At 35.9% G+C, this 16,059-nt stretch overlaps 1 protein-coding gene across 8 annotated transcripts in view; it reads right to left on the bottom strand.

The window, feature by feature from the left end:
• Positions 1-16,059, bottom strand: part of MARK1 (microtubule affinity regulating kinase 1) — a 138,954-nt gene that overhangs the window by 58,323 nt on the left and 64,572 nt on the right. For 6 of the 8 annotated variants that reach the window (XM_032136289.2, XM_032136290.2, XM_032136294.2 and 3 more), the window contains exons 4-5: positions 4,997-5,045; positions 3,491-3,556 (exon numbers count right to left, since the gene is read on the bottom strand). In XM_032136289.2, coding sequence (XP_031992180.1) covers positions 3,491-3,556; positions 4,997-5,045 — 115 coding nt within the window. Of the gene's footprint in view, positions 1-3,490; positions 3,557-4,996; positions 5,074-9,242; positions 9,465-16,059 lie in introns of those variants that run through there. The other 2 variants (XR_004244986.2, XM_032136299.3) reach the window with 2 other exon arrangements.

Below are 16,059 nucleotides of genomic sequence, written 5' to 3'. Positions count from 1 at the left end.
TAGATAAATGTTTGGTGAAATAATTTAAAAATAACTAGAAGCTGTATAAATTTTCTACTGGATCCATTACTTTACATGTCTGTAAGTTTTTCTCCTTTTTCTCTAGTTAGGAATAGCTTAAAACTAAATTAAACTTGAGTTAGAGTTTTAAAAATAAAATATTATCTTAGTATAAGGATTAAATTTATTTTTGTGTCCTTATAATTTGCACCAGATAGATATACATGTATATTAAAAACTCACAAAATGGCTTAAAGTGTTCTTGTAAAGTATAGCAAAGTGGTAAAAACAAAAAAACTCAGACTTTAGAATCAGACCAATTTTGGTATGAATTTTGTTTTAGCCCTAAGTACTACTGAAAGACATTATTAGGAAGATTTCTTAACTTCATTAAGACTCAGTTTCTACCTACTGCCTACTCACATGGTTGTCATGAGAAATAAATGAAATAATGCATGTGCTTAGCACAGCAACTGGCATATAGTAAGCACTCAATAAATGGCATTTTTGTACCTAGGTATACAGATACATTACATATATATGCAATATCAATCCTAGGATATAAATATTAAAAATCAAATACGCAGTGAATGTATGTCACATGAAACTAATACATCTACAATGTTAGACAGCATATTATATAATATTAAGCATACTTAAGTGATTAAATGGGATGATGAGAACAGAGAAATGAATGGATGCTCTAATTGACTCATCATAGTAGTTAATTCTAGATATGTGGTAATAGTTGTTAATTCTAGTTAACCCATCATAGCAGTTAATTCTAGATATGCAAGTTTAGGCTAGGAAAGATACATACAAGAGATCGAAAAATTTGGATCTACTCTTAAGTACTGCCTAGAATACACTTACCCCAGGTATTTACATGACATAGTCCTGTACTTATCATATATTGTTTGTGTATGATTTACTTCCCCAACTAGAATGTAAGTGTCTTGAGGGCAGGGACTTTGTCTTTGCTCACTCATGTATTCCCAGCACCTAGAACATTACCTGATACATGGTAAGCATTTTATAAATGTTGTTTGAATGAACAAAAGAAAGAATAAACACATCATTCCACAGTAGTCCCGAAATCTACTTTTAATAGGCTCCTTTGGATTAAACATGGTTCAAAATAAAAAAAAGATTTCTTTGATTTTCTAATCACTGAAAATTTTCATTCCATTAGTGAACCAGAATCAACTCTTGGCAAAGAGGCAGTCTAACTTAATTCTTATTCACATTACCTTTCTAGTGTACATGTCAGATTTGATCCTAAACCAACTAGAAATTTCAGAGGAAAAATATTCAGTGTTTTATTTTCCAGAGTCACCTTGCCATTTATGGATTAAAAAGGCAAGAAAATGATTCTAGATTTACTGCCACAGAACCATGATGGTTTTTGTTACAGAATCACTAACTTGCAAAACTCAAAGAAAACCTATCGCGGCATCAGAATTTAATGAGACTGGCTGGTGTGGTCTGAATTCCTGTACCTATTTCTCTACACTACTCCCCACTGTGCCTCCCAAATATGCTACTGAAGGAGAGCAGTGAAGGCCTTACATACTCTTACTCTAGCCATTACTCCCCTTCATTAGCACCAATAGAGAGTTGACTGTACTTACCATTAACCATTAAGTCAGTACACATATTAATATTAACACAGCCTTGCAGTGGGCCTTTATAAAAAGGGTGTCTACAGAATTTTAGCAGTCTATGATTTCCCAAATCAAAGTGGGTATAGCCCATTTCTCTAAATTTTATATCACTAAAAGGAAGAAAAGACTCTAACTAAACTAAAATTAATATTTGGGGTTCCCATGAGACACAGTATTATAGCAATCTAACTGAAGGACATAAAAATAGAGAAATAGTTCATTATGTGGTATTTGTAGATTCATTAGTTTTATTATAGATTCACATTTTATGGAAATTTACATGGCTGTTTTAATATAATTTTTAAAATCCTATCATAATAAACATTAATGATAGATTTTTCAAGTTAAGTAAAAGAACCTACACTGAAATATTTTTTTCAGGTGATGAAAGCTTTGCAAAAAAAAAAAAAAAGAACTAAAATATTCAATCTGTATAAACAACTGCAAAAACAATTAAATACATTAACATCTATAGTAAAGTTTTTTAGAAATATGAGGCCAGGCGCAGTGGCTAATGCCTGTAATCCCAGCACTTTGGGAGGCTGAGGCGGGCAGATCACGAGGTCAGGAGATCGAGACCATCCTGGCTAACACAGTGAAACCCCATCTCTACTAAAAATACAAAAAGATTAGCCAGGCACAGAGGCAGGCACCTGTAGTCCCAGCTACTCGGGAGGCTGAGGCAGCAGAATGGAGTGAACCTGGGAGGTGGAGCTTGCAGTTAGCCGAGATCGGGCCACTGCACTCTCGCCTGGGCTACAGAACAAGACTCCGTCTCAAAAAAAAAAAAAAGAAAAAGAAAAAGAAAAGAAATATGAGACAGTATAAATATAGTTTAGTTGCTACAGACTAGATAAATCGGTTTTATTCTAGTTCACATAAAATCTGAATCACCATAAAAACTATAAATTTCATTAGCTAAAAGAGCTCAATAGTAAGTTCAACACTAAGTTTTTCTATTCATTAGCAAAAAGTCAATCAGCCAAATAATTTCAGCTGCCTTCTTTCTTCTTCAGTTGCTTAAATCCTGAGCCCTTAACACCTCCCTTTAAGTATTCTTTATTTTTACTTATTAAATGATTAATTCCATAAATTTTCAACCCATTTCTGAGAAAGTGAAGTCGTAAGTCTAAAAGAAAAGTGATTCTGAGCTGACACATTTCTCATTTAAGGGAAAGTGCAGGAGATGAAGGTGATTTTCTATCACATATCAGTGTTTAAAAATCATTCCTATTTTTGACACCATGGTAGTTAAAACATATGTGATATTCTACTACAAATGCATCTTGCTATCTCTCTGTCAACTCAGTCCTCTAACATATAAAATGTACAGATCAATACTTGTTTAAATTGAAATACTTAATTCATTTTATGAATTATCTTGGAAATGTATGTATATTGAGAATGTGTCATATGTGAACAATCAGTGAAATAAACACCTGACCTAGAACAAGCTTTTATTATAGATTTTATTAAATACATTCTGTACTTGAGATTCCCTGCTGAAAGCCAAGTTTCTAATCATGATATGATATAGTAAAATTTAGATAAGAGAATCAATACATTTATAAGATGAAAATACAAATTTAACGTTTCAAAAAATGTCCCTAAGTAAAATGTAAATAAGCCAAAAATTCCATTTATAATATAGGATCGAAAGGTCTTAAAAGTAAACACTGAATTTTCCTTAAGATGTAATTTAAAGGCATTTAAATAAAACAATAGATTCATTAACACTGAAGACATAAATGTCATAATGAACTCTTAGGTGTTAATATTTCTGTATGTCTCAGCAAAGAGAACTTTTCGATCACCCTCATTCTTACCCCCACTCGCGTATTCCATGACTAAATAGAGAGTCTTCTCTGTTTCAATAACTTCAAACAATTTTACTGAAAAAAAATTAGAGATATAACTCTATAACTGTTAGCACAGATTGAATATGCTTTAAGAAAATCTAAGGTAACACAAAATTAGGAGAAAATTTGACTATTTACTAAACATCATTAATCACAATTTTAAGTTCCAAAAGTCTCTCAAAGATTATTACTCCTATGACAGAAAACTACTTACCACAAAGTGATTTAGAACCAACTTCTTGAGTTGAAAAAGTTAAGTTTCTAGGATTAAAAGGCCATTACTTTTTCCTATTAGAATAAGGTAATAAAAGGAACTCTTAAAATCAGAAAAATAGAATTTAAACTGAAGTTTAAAAAGAGACTACGCTACATTACAGTGAGCCATCAAAAAATGCTAAATAATCTTTGGTACAGAAACAAAAGGATTTCTGTATTTCTGTGATATTATGAAAGTTTCTGGTTAGAAAAACTACCAAATTATCAAATTTATGTAGTTGAAATATTCACCACAAATAAGCACTTTAACAACTATATACATATAAGATTTTTAAATGCGCAAAGTGTTTTAAAAAACAGATTTTAAAAAGAATTTTACTTCTCACAATCAAATGATTTCATATAATAATATATCTAATCAATACGTTATTTGTAAAGATGGGGAGAAATCAGAACTTACTGAAAAATTTCACTAAAATTGAAATCAACTTTTTATTTTCTTTAAAATGCAAAGTTATTTTGCCTGTAAACCTATGATCAAACCCAAGTGCATTGTATCAAAATATCTGAAAGCCATTTTTTTTTTATAAATACCTAAATGACCTGCAATCTCTATTTAGAGACTTTTTTTTTTTTTTTTTTTTTTTTTTGAGACAGGGTCTCACTCTGTTGCCTAGGCTGGAGTGCAGTGGTGCGATCTTGGCTCGCTGCAACCTCCACCTCCCAGGCTCAAGCAATCCTCCCACCTCATCCTCCTGAGTAGCTGGGCCTACAGGTGCGCACCATCACGCCTGGCTAATTTTTGTATTTTTTTTTTTGTAGAGACAGGGTTTTGCCACGTTGCCCAGGGTGGTCTCAAACTCCTGAACTCGGGCAATCCACCTGCCTCAGCCTCCCAAAGTGCTGGGATTACAAGCATAAGCCACCACGCCCGGCAAGAAAGACATTTTTTTTTTTAATTTAGAAACATTTTATTAGGAAATTTAAAAAAATTGTATGCATTAATTCTGAATGATATCAATTATTTTAGTGGAGAGCAGAAGATAGCGAGGTAGCAGAAAACAGCAATCTGTAGCCTCCAGTTAGCTTCTTTGTAATCTATTTTTACCCAAAGTATCACTTTCCGGGGTTATCACTCAGGTTATCACTTTTCTTCTGCTTAAATAAACTATCCTTCAACATTGTGTCTTTTCAAATACCCTCAAATTAAGGAAAATACTTCATCGCTAATTTTATATATATATATATATTTCATACCTATATTAGGATGATTCAGTATCTTCATTATTCGTACTTCTCGAAATAACTGTTAAAGAAAACAGGTAGATATATTTCTGTTAAAAAAAAAAACAAGCAAGCAGAGAGCCAATTAAAATATTTATTTGAAGAAATTAATCTGCTTACAAAATGCTACAGGATTCTGGCAATGAATTGAAACAAGATATTTTCTCAGTCCCAACTCTGTACAAACAAGTTATGTTAACTTAGACTGTGACATTAACTTCGCTGTGACTTGGTTTCTAAAAGAATTTTAAGTAGATGAACTCAAATGGTCTGTGTGTGTCTGTGGTGTGAATACACTATACACAATAAAATTTACAATTATTTAACCATTCCTTATGAAAAGCTACAGAAGAAAAACACTGAAAATGAAACTAAATGCTCCTTCATATGATTTTTACCCAGAAACCACCTTCCTTAGGGGTTTGACTCTTTAAAGTCATCTCTTCTGACTGATCAGACATTTTAATGAAAGATTCAGTAAGGTTTTTAGGTAGATTTGTAGAATAACATTAAAGAACAATAAAAATACATTTACTAATTTATATAAAAACAAAATGACAAGAAGCGACTTGAAACACAAATGTTACAATTTCCCTCCTTTTCATTTTACTTTTTAAACAATATAGGGCACATTTTTCAAAACTATAATTTGGTATTATTTTCTCTATGTCTTTTAGTATGTGTTAGATTCCAAATAAAGCAATTTGTTCAAGAAAATAGGAGAACCAAAAATTGGTGATATTCTGAAAGTATATTACGACATATGCATTTTATCAGAATAAAATCTAAAGTTACTGCTTTCAGAGGTGACATTTCTGCAGGAAAGATACACAATAGTCAAAAGAACACAAAAAGATGTTGAACATTATTAATCATTATGGAAATATAAATCAAAGCCACAAAGAGGTACCACCTCACACCTATTAGGATGACTGCTATCAAAAAACAACCCCCAACTCTGCCCAGAAAATAGCAAATGTTGGCGGCGATGTGGAGAGACTGGAACAGTTCTGCAGTGTTGATGGGAATGACAAACGATAAAGCCTCCATGAAAAAAATATATAGCAGTTCCTGAAGAAATTAAAAACAGAATTATCATACGATTTAGCAATTCTACTTCTGGGTATATGTCATATACCCAAAGAATGGAAAGCAGAGACTCAAGCAGATACTAGTACACCCATGTTCATAGTGGCATTATTCACAATAGCCCCGCAACCAGAGTCAATCAACAGATGAAGAGATAAACAAAATGTGGTCTATACAAACAATGGAATATTATTCAGCCTTAAAAAGGAAGGAAATTCTGACACATGATAGATACAACATGGATAAACCTTAAGAACATTATGTTAACTGAAATAAGCCAGTCACAAAAGGGCAAACACTGTATGATTATACTTATATAAGGTACCTAGAGTGGAGTCGTCAAATTCATAGAGATGTAAAGTAGAATGATGGTTGCCAGGGGCTGGAAGGATGGGGCACTGGGCGGGTTACTGTTTAATGAGTACAGAGTTTCTGTTTTAGAAGACGAAAAACATTCTGGAGATTGATGGTGATGTTTGAACAACAATGTAAATGCACCTTAATGCCACTGAATTGTATACTTAAAATGGTTAAAACGGTTAAGTTTTGTCAGGTATATTTTACCACAACTTAAGGAAAGAAATAAAATGTGCAAAAATGCATCAATAAATGTTCACCCCAATTAAAACAAAATGACTTAAGGCTTACCTCCTACAAAAAAGCTTGCTTTCCCTAGCTATTCTCAATAATTCCTACATAAACCTAGGGAGTCTGTATGTGTGCATATGTATATTCATATAAATAAATTTTTATAAAGTCCATGATACTTACAACTTTAATAATTAAAAATTACCTATCAGTAAATAAAATATAAAGGTAGATTCATTCATGTTCAAGACAAGTACTTTCTGTAACTGTGAAACACATTTTCATTTCAAATTTGGAACAAACAGCATGCGGGTTAACCTCTCAGTAAACATGGTCTTCAGTACACTTGAGATCATCTCTTGCTCTGGCTCTGACAGCACATCTTCCTGACCATCCTCCTGCCTAAATGGCCCCTCTCAGTCTTCCACTAAATCTCTCCCCTTCTACTCAGCCTTTAAACACGGAGGTCCTCAGGGTTCAGCCCTTAGCCCCCTTTATCTTCTAACTCTACATGTTTCTCCTAATGATTTATCATGGCTACAAATATCATCGATTTGTTGCTGACTACTAAATTTAACTTTATCATCCCAACATTTATATCCAATCCATATATACCTACTCAATATTTTCACTTGGCTGTCTCACAGAAATTCAAACCCAATACTTGATTTCTCACACCAAATTTGATACTGGCTTTCCCCAGCTCCATATATCTGTCAAGCACCCTAATGACTGAAACTTTAGATCATCCTTAACAACACCATCTCTTAAAATTTCTACATCTAAGACATTTTTACTCACCTCCACAATTTATCTCAAATCCATCAACGTCCACCCATCCATATTGACACCATTGTCACACTGAATCTCACTGGTCTTGGTACAACCATTCTGACTCTCTTTTCTACCTTCCCATCCTCCAATCTGTTATCCATACATCTTTTCTATCCTCCCATCCTCCAATCCATTATCCACTACTTAACATCCACTGGTGGTTTCTCAATGCCATTAGAACAAAACCCCTAATCTTGAACACTGGCTACCAGACTCTGGAAAAAATCAAGATCCTATTTACCTCTCTAGCCTTATCTCATGACTCTCAAGTGCCTACTCTGAGCCTCGTCTGCTCTACCTTTGTGCTCCACAGTCCTAATGGCCCCTTTGAGCTCCAAGTCACTGTAACTGATGATTTTGCTATTGCAGCCTTGGACAATGGGAGTCAGCCTTCACCCAGAAGCGTTCCTCAGAGTTTTGAACTCTTCACCTCCCAAACAGGGCTAACAGGTTTTAAAAAGCTATTAGCTATTAGCATGCTACTGACTGCTTGTCAAAACTGAGCATCTGACCCACAGAGGGACAGCTGCATTCACTGACCAAATTGCCTTACTCAGGTATGTGAACCAGGAAAAGTCAAACAAAGTAGCATCAGAAGTCATTTTATATACATATACATATATACATATACATATCTATGATACACATACACATAATAGACTATTTTTATAGCAGTTTTAGGTTCACAGCAAAATTGAGCAGGAAGTACAAACAGTTTCCATATACTCCCTGTCCCCACATATGCAGAGCCTCTCCCACCATCAACATCCCAAACCAGATAGGTACATTTGTTATAATCGATGGATCTACACATCGTTATCACTGGAAGTTCACATTTACATTACCGTTCACTCTTGCTACTACTATACATTCTATGGGTTTAGACATGTACCCATCATTTCAGTATTACATAGACTAATACTAACACTGCTCTGAAAATCATGTGTTCCACCTATTCATCCCTCCCTTTTCCCTAACCTCTGGCAACCATTGATCTTTTTATTGTCACCAGTTTTGCCTTTTCCAGAATGTCATATACTTGAAATCATACAGCATGTAGCCTTTTCAGATTGGCTTTTACATAGTAATACGCATTTAAGGTTCCTCCAAGTTTTTTCATAGCTTGATAGCTCATTTCCCTTTAGTGCTAAATTATATTCTGCTGTCTGGATGTACCATTGGTTATTCATCCATTCACCTACTGAAGGACATCTTGGTTGCTTCCAAGTTATGACCATTATGACTAAAGCTGCTATAAACATCCATGTGCAAGTTTCTGTGTGGACGTAAGTTTTCAGCTTCCTTCGGTAAATACCAAGGAGTGCAACTGCTGGATCATATGGTAAGATATGTGTAGTTTTGTAAGAAACTGCCAAACTCTCTTCTAAAGTGGCTGTACCATTTGCATTTCCATCAGCAACAAATGAGAGCTCCTGTTGCTCCACAACCTTGCCAGCATTTGGTTCTGTGTTTGGGACTTTCGCTAGTCTAATAGGTATGTAGCAGTATCTCATTATTGTTTTAATTATAATTTCTCTGATGACATATGATGTGGAGTATCTTTTCATATGCTTATTTGCCATCTGTATAATTTCTTTGATGAGGTGTCTGTTCAGATCCTTCACCTATGTGTTAATCAAGTTGTTCATTTTCAAGCCTTTTCAAGCCAATTTTTGAGAAGCCTGCTCCAATCCTCAACAATACCAGATGCCTGTGGACAGTAGGAAATGTAGAATGTTCATTAAATATCTTGTTGATTCTAATTTGTCACATGAGAGAAAGGGTCCTTACCGTGGGCAGTCCTGGAGGTCCTGGGCAGTGGGAGCCAGAAGTCATATTCCCTCAATTCCTCCTCAGGGGTCTCAGGGAGGTGTGGGCCTTGGTCTGAGTGGCGTGCCCTCAGGTCAGCAGAGGAGAATGTGCCTGGAATCTGGGTGATTATCCAGAGTGAGGGCTGAGGGGGCCTCTCACTCTGACACAGAAAGGATGCCACCCCTGCCTGGGCCTACCCAGGACTGACAACAGAAATGGAGCTCCATGGGGTCCCTTGGTCTGAGCAGGTAGTCCCCTCAGAACATATTCAGGGTTTTTACCTTGGCTTCTGACTCCACCTGAGCCTCCTCTCTGCCTACCTAACCCGCCCCAGACTCACCTCCCTGAGAACCCCAAAGAGAAACAAGGGGGCACCTCATCAGGTGACCACTGCCCAGAGACTCCCAGGCTGACAGTAGGGGTAGGGCTCTGTGGGTTAGATTTGCAGAGGATCTAGGCTTCTTATTTCAACCTATTTTTTTTCTTACTGTGGCACATGAGCAGATAAAATTCACATGTAATATGAGCAGACAAGATTCACATATAGCTATAAAACCAAAGTTCACAAATCTGATGATTCTAGGTTTTAATGTAACCAAGTCATTTTTTCCAGAAAATCAAGTCAAATATGGTAGCTTATTACATGATGACTTTCATAAAATCATTTTATAAGCACTGAGTAGTAAAATCAGGCATTTAAACATTTAAAAGTCATTTTATAAGAAAAAATGCTTAAGTGTAACTGAGGTAATTTTAAAAATTGAACAGTATTTTTAAAAAATATTGTTTTCCTCAAGCCTCCGAGAACATATTATAAAGAATAAACACAAACAGTACTTATTTTGGTTTTCTTATAAGATATAGATTTTAAAGTTTATGAACTTGTTATTAATATAAGTAGCATTATGATGTTTCCTTTGTAATTTATTTGTATTATTGCTATTATATATCTCTAACAGAAAAGTCCCTGGCATCAGTCTTGCTCTCCTACACTCATATATAATATCTAAATGAATTACCACTACTACTTTCTTCATCTATTCTTGCTTTCTTGTTAAAATTTTATTTATTTGTTAAGCTGTAGGAAATGACTTAAAAAAATCACAACTCAGCACTTCAGTGTATCAGACATCTTTGTAACTGGCCTCTACTTAACTAACCTGCCAACCTTTGCTCTACATTCCCTCTGCAACACACAGTGAGTGACATCTGTGCATCCATAATGCTCTTGGCCAGTGGTGCTCCCTGCAGCCTTACACTCCAAGCAGTTGAGAATCATGCTTACCAGAGGTTATCTAGGTCCCAAACATGTTTGCCAGTTGCAGTTACTACTGGAAATAGTTTAATATATTAGTTTCCTATTGATGAGTAACAAAGTACCATACCCTAGCAATTTACAACACACATTTGTCGCCTTGCAGTTTCTGTGGCTCAGTATTCCAAGCCTGACTTAACTGGGTCCTCTGCTCAGGTCTCGTAAGGCTGCAATCAATGTGTTGTCCAGGATGGTTCTCATCTGGATACTTGACTAGGGAAGAATCTACTTCCGAGCTAACCCAGGTTACTGGCAGAATTCATTTCTTTTTAGGGGTTAGTACTGAGGACCCTGGCTTCTTGGTGGCTGTCAGCTAGGGGCCACCTTTACCTCTTAGAGACTGTCCATAGGTCCTTGCCAAGTGGACTTCGCCAACATGGCTATTTACTTTCTTAAGCCAGCAAATATATTCTCTAGAGCAAGTCTGCTAGCAAGACAGTCTAATATAATGTAATACAATCATGAGAGTGAAATTCCTTCACCTTTTCCCTACTGCATTGGTTAGAAGCAAGTCATAGGTCCTGTTCACAATCAAGGGGAAGGGATTATGCAAAAGTGTGAACACCAGAAGGCAAGAATCATGGGGGTTGCCTCAAAGTCTGTCCAATACAAATTTTACATAAACCAATGAAGTACATGTTTGTTGTTTGACAAAACAAACCAAATTGAATACTTGGAAATACTAGATAAAAGTTGCTAGACTGCTGTCCAACTAGGTATGGGCAAGATAAATGCAAAAGATTGGAATAAAATCTAGGCTTCTGCTCTGATTGCTGCCCGAGTGTCATTCAATTCTCTCATTAATTAAAACAAAACAAAACTGGAAATAGTAGGAAGTGTATTATGAGCTTATGAGTGTGATCTGTACAAGGTAAATAAAGCAGAATGACAACTGGCAGAGCCAAACTCAAAAATAAATAAATAAATAAAAAGCTTTGGCCCCACATGAAAAGATTCATCAGTGCATATACATTTGTGTGTACAACTGAAGTGTTAAATGTTTATATAACTTTTAATAATTCCTCACTTTAACCTGCTTTTTTCAATTAACAGTTCCTTACTGCACTATGAAAGAGGGCTTTTACTTGTACTCTCTAATTGGCATAGGCATTTCCTGTGTACTAGGAAGTGTGGCCCATTAAGCTACAACAAGAATAAGCCATGCTGGTTTCTGGATTCTAACTCCTCTTCTTTCTCTTGTCTTGACAAAGCACATCAAATTACAGAATACTGAAGACAACACTGTCATATGAATAATCTTGAATTTAGTTACTTTTTATGAAATTACTGGCAAATTTGGTAGTTTTCTCTTAGAATCGGCTGGGACATATCTCAAAACTAACAGAAACATACTGATGTTTCCTGGCAGCTCCATGTTTCAGAACAACTAATCTAAAGAAATAGACTAGCAGCAAATTCTTCAGGAATTCCTCCAAAAGTATTGGGGTGTTTTTTTGTTTATTTATTTCATAAGTTGGGCTTTTGACTGCAATTAGTTCATAAATTTAATCCCTGACTGGTACCTGGAATGTAGTTATTCGTTTTACAAAGAACAGACATGAGCTAAGGGATAGGATTAAAATCATTTTGTGAAAACTGCGGCATCCATAACAAAAACAACACCTAAACAGAAGGTCACTCCACTTCCATCTGGAGAAGAAGCAAGAAAAAGAGGTGCAGACAGGGCCAAAGTTCTAATCAGAACTTTAACTGGAATTTTTAATTCCAATAAAACAACAGTACACAGCCATTGGATTCCTATATCTCAAAGATGTCTTGAGTATATTGTTTAATCCTTAGTTTCCTCTCCTTCAGCAGTTTTGGACAAGGAGAGAGGAAAAAAACATACGCGATAACAATAAGATGTGTGTGGGTTTGGGTGTGTGTTGACTAAAAATGATAGGCAGTTGACGAACAATGGTTGCTGTCAGAAGGAGCATTAGGATGTTTTACATGGTATATTGAGTAAGGGTAATGGAACACCAGATTCCTATCCCATCAAGCATCTCTCCTCCCAAAGAAACACTTGAATTGTCAGCTGGATTTGGATCCCTGTTATGAAATGAACTGTGTCCCCCCTAAATTCATATGTTGAATCCCTAATGCCCAGTGTGACTATACTTGGAGACAGGGAATTCAAGGAGCTAATGAAGGTTAAAGAAGGTCAGAAGGGTGGGGTTCCAATCCAACATGACTGGTGTCCTGAAAAGAGGGAGAAATGTCAGGGATGAACTGGTCATGTGCAGGCCAAGGAGAGAGACCTCAGGAGAAACCAAACCTGCCTACACATCTTCATCTTGAATTTCCAGACTCTAGAAAGGTGAAAAAATTTCGTTAAGTCACCCAATCTGTGGTATTTTGTGATGGCCCGACTAGCAGACTAACATGATAACCCTCCAAATCTAGAGAATTTTGGCCAATTGAAAAGTACCACATGTCTTAAGCAAATGTCTAAGATATCTCTTCCTCTCCAAGACTCCCCTCAACCCCTGCCTAACTCTTTATTTTCCAGCTGGCTACATAAAAGAAAGAGACTAAAGCTAATGGCAGAGTTTTCTGCATGAGCTGCATGAGGCAAAAGGAAGCAGGGAGAGGGAGAGGAAGAGCCACATATACCTATGTGATCTTTTAACCCAGAGCAGATCCTCATCAGCAAGGTGCCAATCTTCACACTTCTTTGAGTCAGTGGAGAGAGTTGAGTAGGCATTTAGACTATGAAAAGAAGTTTACTTTGAAACAGAGTTATTCTTTAAAAAGTTAATTATTGTATGTGTCATACGCTCCAGGTACAAGTACAAAAAAGAGGTAATTTTAAGAATAGCAGTGCCATGCTACTATTTGAGTTTCTGATGTTAATTTTCAGTTCTTTTTCTTTCATTTTCAAAATGTGATGTCACACAATGTTGCTAGCAAATGTAAATTTAGTAAAAGAGCTCTGAATTTACTATTCCCCTTCAAATTTACTGTTTCAGGTTTTCTGTAGGCTGGAAATTAAGGCCAGAGTTTGCTAGAGTTGTGTGTTAAATTAGGAAAATAAGTCAGGAGTGAAGGCCTCAGATATGTCTTCTACATCATAGCTATTCTAGTTGTTCAGAGGCCTTTATTGTTTCCTTCTTGGTTCTTGGCTTTGTTCCAGATAACTAAAGCTAGTAAACAATCTTCAATTCTTTGGAGATATTTGCTTTTCAATTGGGTCTTTCCTGGCTAGAGCTTAGGTCAGGGTTAGCCAAACTCCATTAGTGTCAATCAATATTTCCCTCAATTATGTGCATTTTCCTTTTCTCTTCTCAACTGCTCTTTGTTCCTTCCTATCTCTTCCATTCCTCTGCTAGTACTCTTCTTGTGATGATGAAAAAGTCTGTCATTTTTAGAACTAGCCAACTGGACGTGGCTTATTAGACAATCGTCATTCTAGTTACACCCAAAGTGTCATAGTCAGGGGCCAAATGCACATGGTTTTCTCTCCATCAGACCTGCTCACCAGTCTGATGAAGTTGCCCTTGGTCTCATCATCGTCACAGGACTTCTGCATTGCTTGCTTGATCTTGAGGCAGAAGGAGCACACTGTGGTCATTGGGAGCTTGACAAAGGCAGTGGTTCAGCTTGTTCCAACTGAGAGAGCTCTTCCAGGCTGTCTTCAGAGTCACAGTAAACTGGGCTAGTAGAAGGCTGGCATAGAGTTTTTGTGCCTTACAATACAGCCTTCTTCGCCTTTCAAGGATTTTGCTCTGATTTGGGTTTTAAGAAGGATAGGAATCCTTCTTTGTCTTCACTGCAGTCTTTATAAAACTTCTATCTGTATCTTTGACAGTTTACTGGCCTATTAATATGAAGTGTGGGTGCGGCTTTACCCTGAAGGTGACATGCAGTTCCAAGAGACTGCTAGGTCCTTGTCTATACTATCTCATAAGTGCCATTTATTGAGGGATTATGTGTACATATATATATATTTTATCTATGTTAACAGAATCCTACAGATTAAACTTTCAGCTTTTTAAATTCTAGGATCATCATGTCATTTCTTTTTTAGCTTTTAGACATCTCATTGGGATGTCAAGTATTTTGTAAAATTATTGCTAGCAGCACTATAACAATTTAAGCTAACTTCTTAAGGTCTTCCTATGAAATCATAGCACAGAAAGAGCTCTGAATATAATTAAATGGATATATATTAGATGATTTATAACTACTACAGTAAAATAATTATTCAGTATTTCTTTATAAACTTGATAACTTGCAGCCAATTATTCATTGCAAAGTAACAGAAGGAAATATTCTATAAATGATAGCCTGTGTCCGTTTCCCAAAGTTTTGTCTTCACATAGGTAGATTATAAGATTCTTATAAGAAGATTATAAGTCTTATAATTTCTTATGAACTAGTACCAATTTCACATTACTTGAATCTCTCCTAAGATCCTACACAGCTGTGGGTATAAGTTGGTGCTCAGTAAAAGTAATTGTTGGAGATATGAAGTTAAATAATTTCAGAAAGAAGACATTAAACTTAAAAGTAGCCTAAATTTGAAAAGATGGCCAATCTCATTAGAAATCATGGAAATTAAAATTAAAACTAGATACAACCTCATACCCATAAGGTTGGCAAAAATTTTAAAACATGATAATATAAAGTGTTGGCAAGAATGTGGAGCAACAGTAAATCTCATACAGTGTTGGCTTAAGTAAAAATCGGTACACCTACACTGGAGAGCAATTTGACATTATCTAGTAAAGTTGAGGCTATGCATGCCCTTCAACCCAGCAATTCTACTTGGAGAGAGACATCCCTCTATACATCTTCTCAAAAAGATATACACAATAATGGTCATTCATTATCTGTATAGTAAAAACAAACAGTTAACTAGAAAAACAAAATAAAATACATAGAACAATAAAATCCACTAACAGGAAAATAAATAGATGTAGTATATTAAGGAGAAAATGGATAAATCATGCATGGCATATTCATACAATGGGATCTAACAATAGCAATGAAAAATAAATGAACAAGGCCAGGCACGGTGCCTCATGCCTGTAATCCCAGCACTTTGGGATGCTGAGGCAGGTGGATCACCTGAGGTCAGGAGTTCAAGACCAGCCTGGCCAACACGGTGAAACCCTGTCTCCACTAAAAATACAAAAAATTAGTTGGGCTTGGTGGCAGGCACCTGTAATCCCAGCTACTTGGGAGGCTAAGACAGGAGAATCACCTGAACCCGGGAGGTGGAGGTTGCAGTGAGCAGAGATCACGCCACTGCACTCCAGTCTGGGCAACAAGAGTGAAACTCTGTCCAAAAAAAGAAAGACAGAAAGACAGACAGAGAGACAGAGAGAAAGAAGGAAGAAAGAAAGAGAAAGAAAGAAAGAAAGAAAGAAAGAAAGAAAGAAAGAAAGAAAGA

The sequence above is a fragment of the Hylobates moloch genome, unplaced genomic scaffold, assembly GCF_009828535.3.
Source record: "Hylobates moloch isolate HMO894 unplaced genomic scaffold, HMol_V3 SCAFFOLD_18, whole genome shotgun sequence".
In the NCBI taxonomy this organism is placed as follows: Eukaryota; Metazoa; Chordata; class Mammalia; order Primates; family Hylobatidae; genus Hylobates; species Hylobates moloch.
The sequence above is the reverse complement of the archived record's forward strand: the minus strand, read 5'-3'. Positions and strand labels throughout refer to the sequence as shown.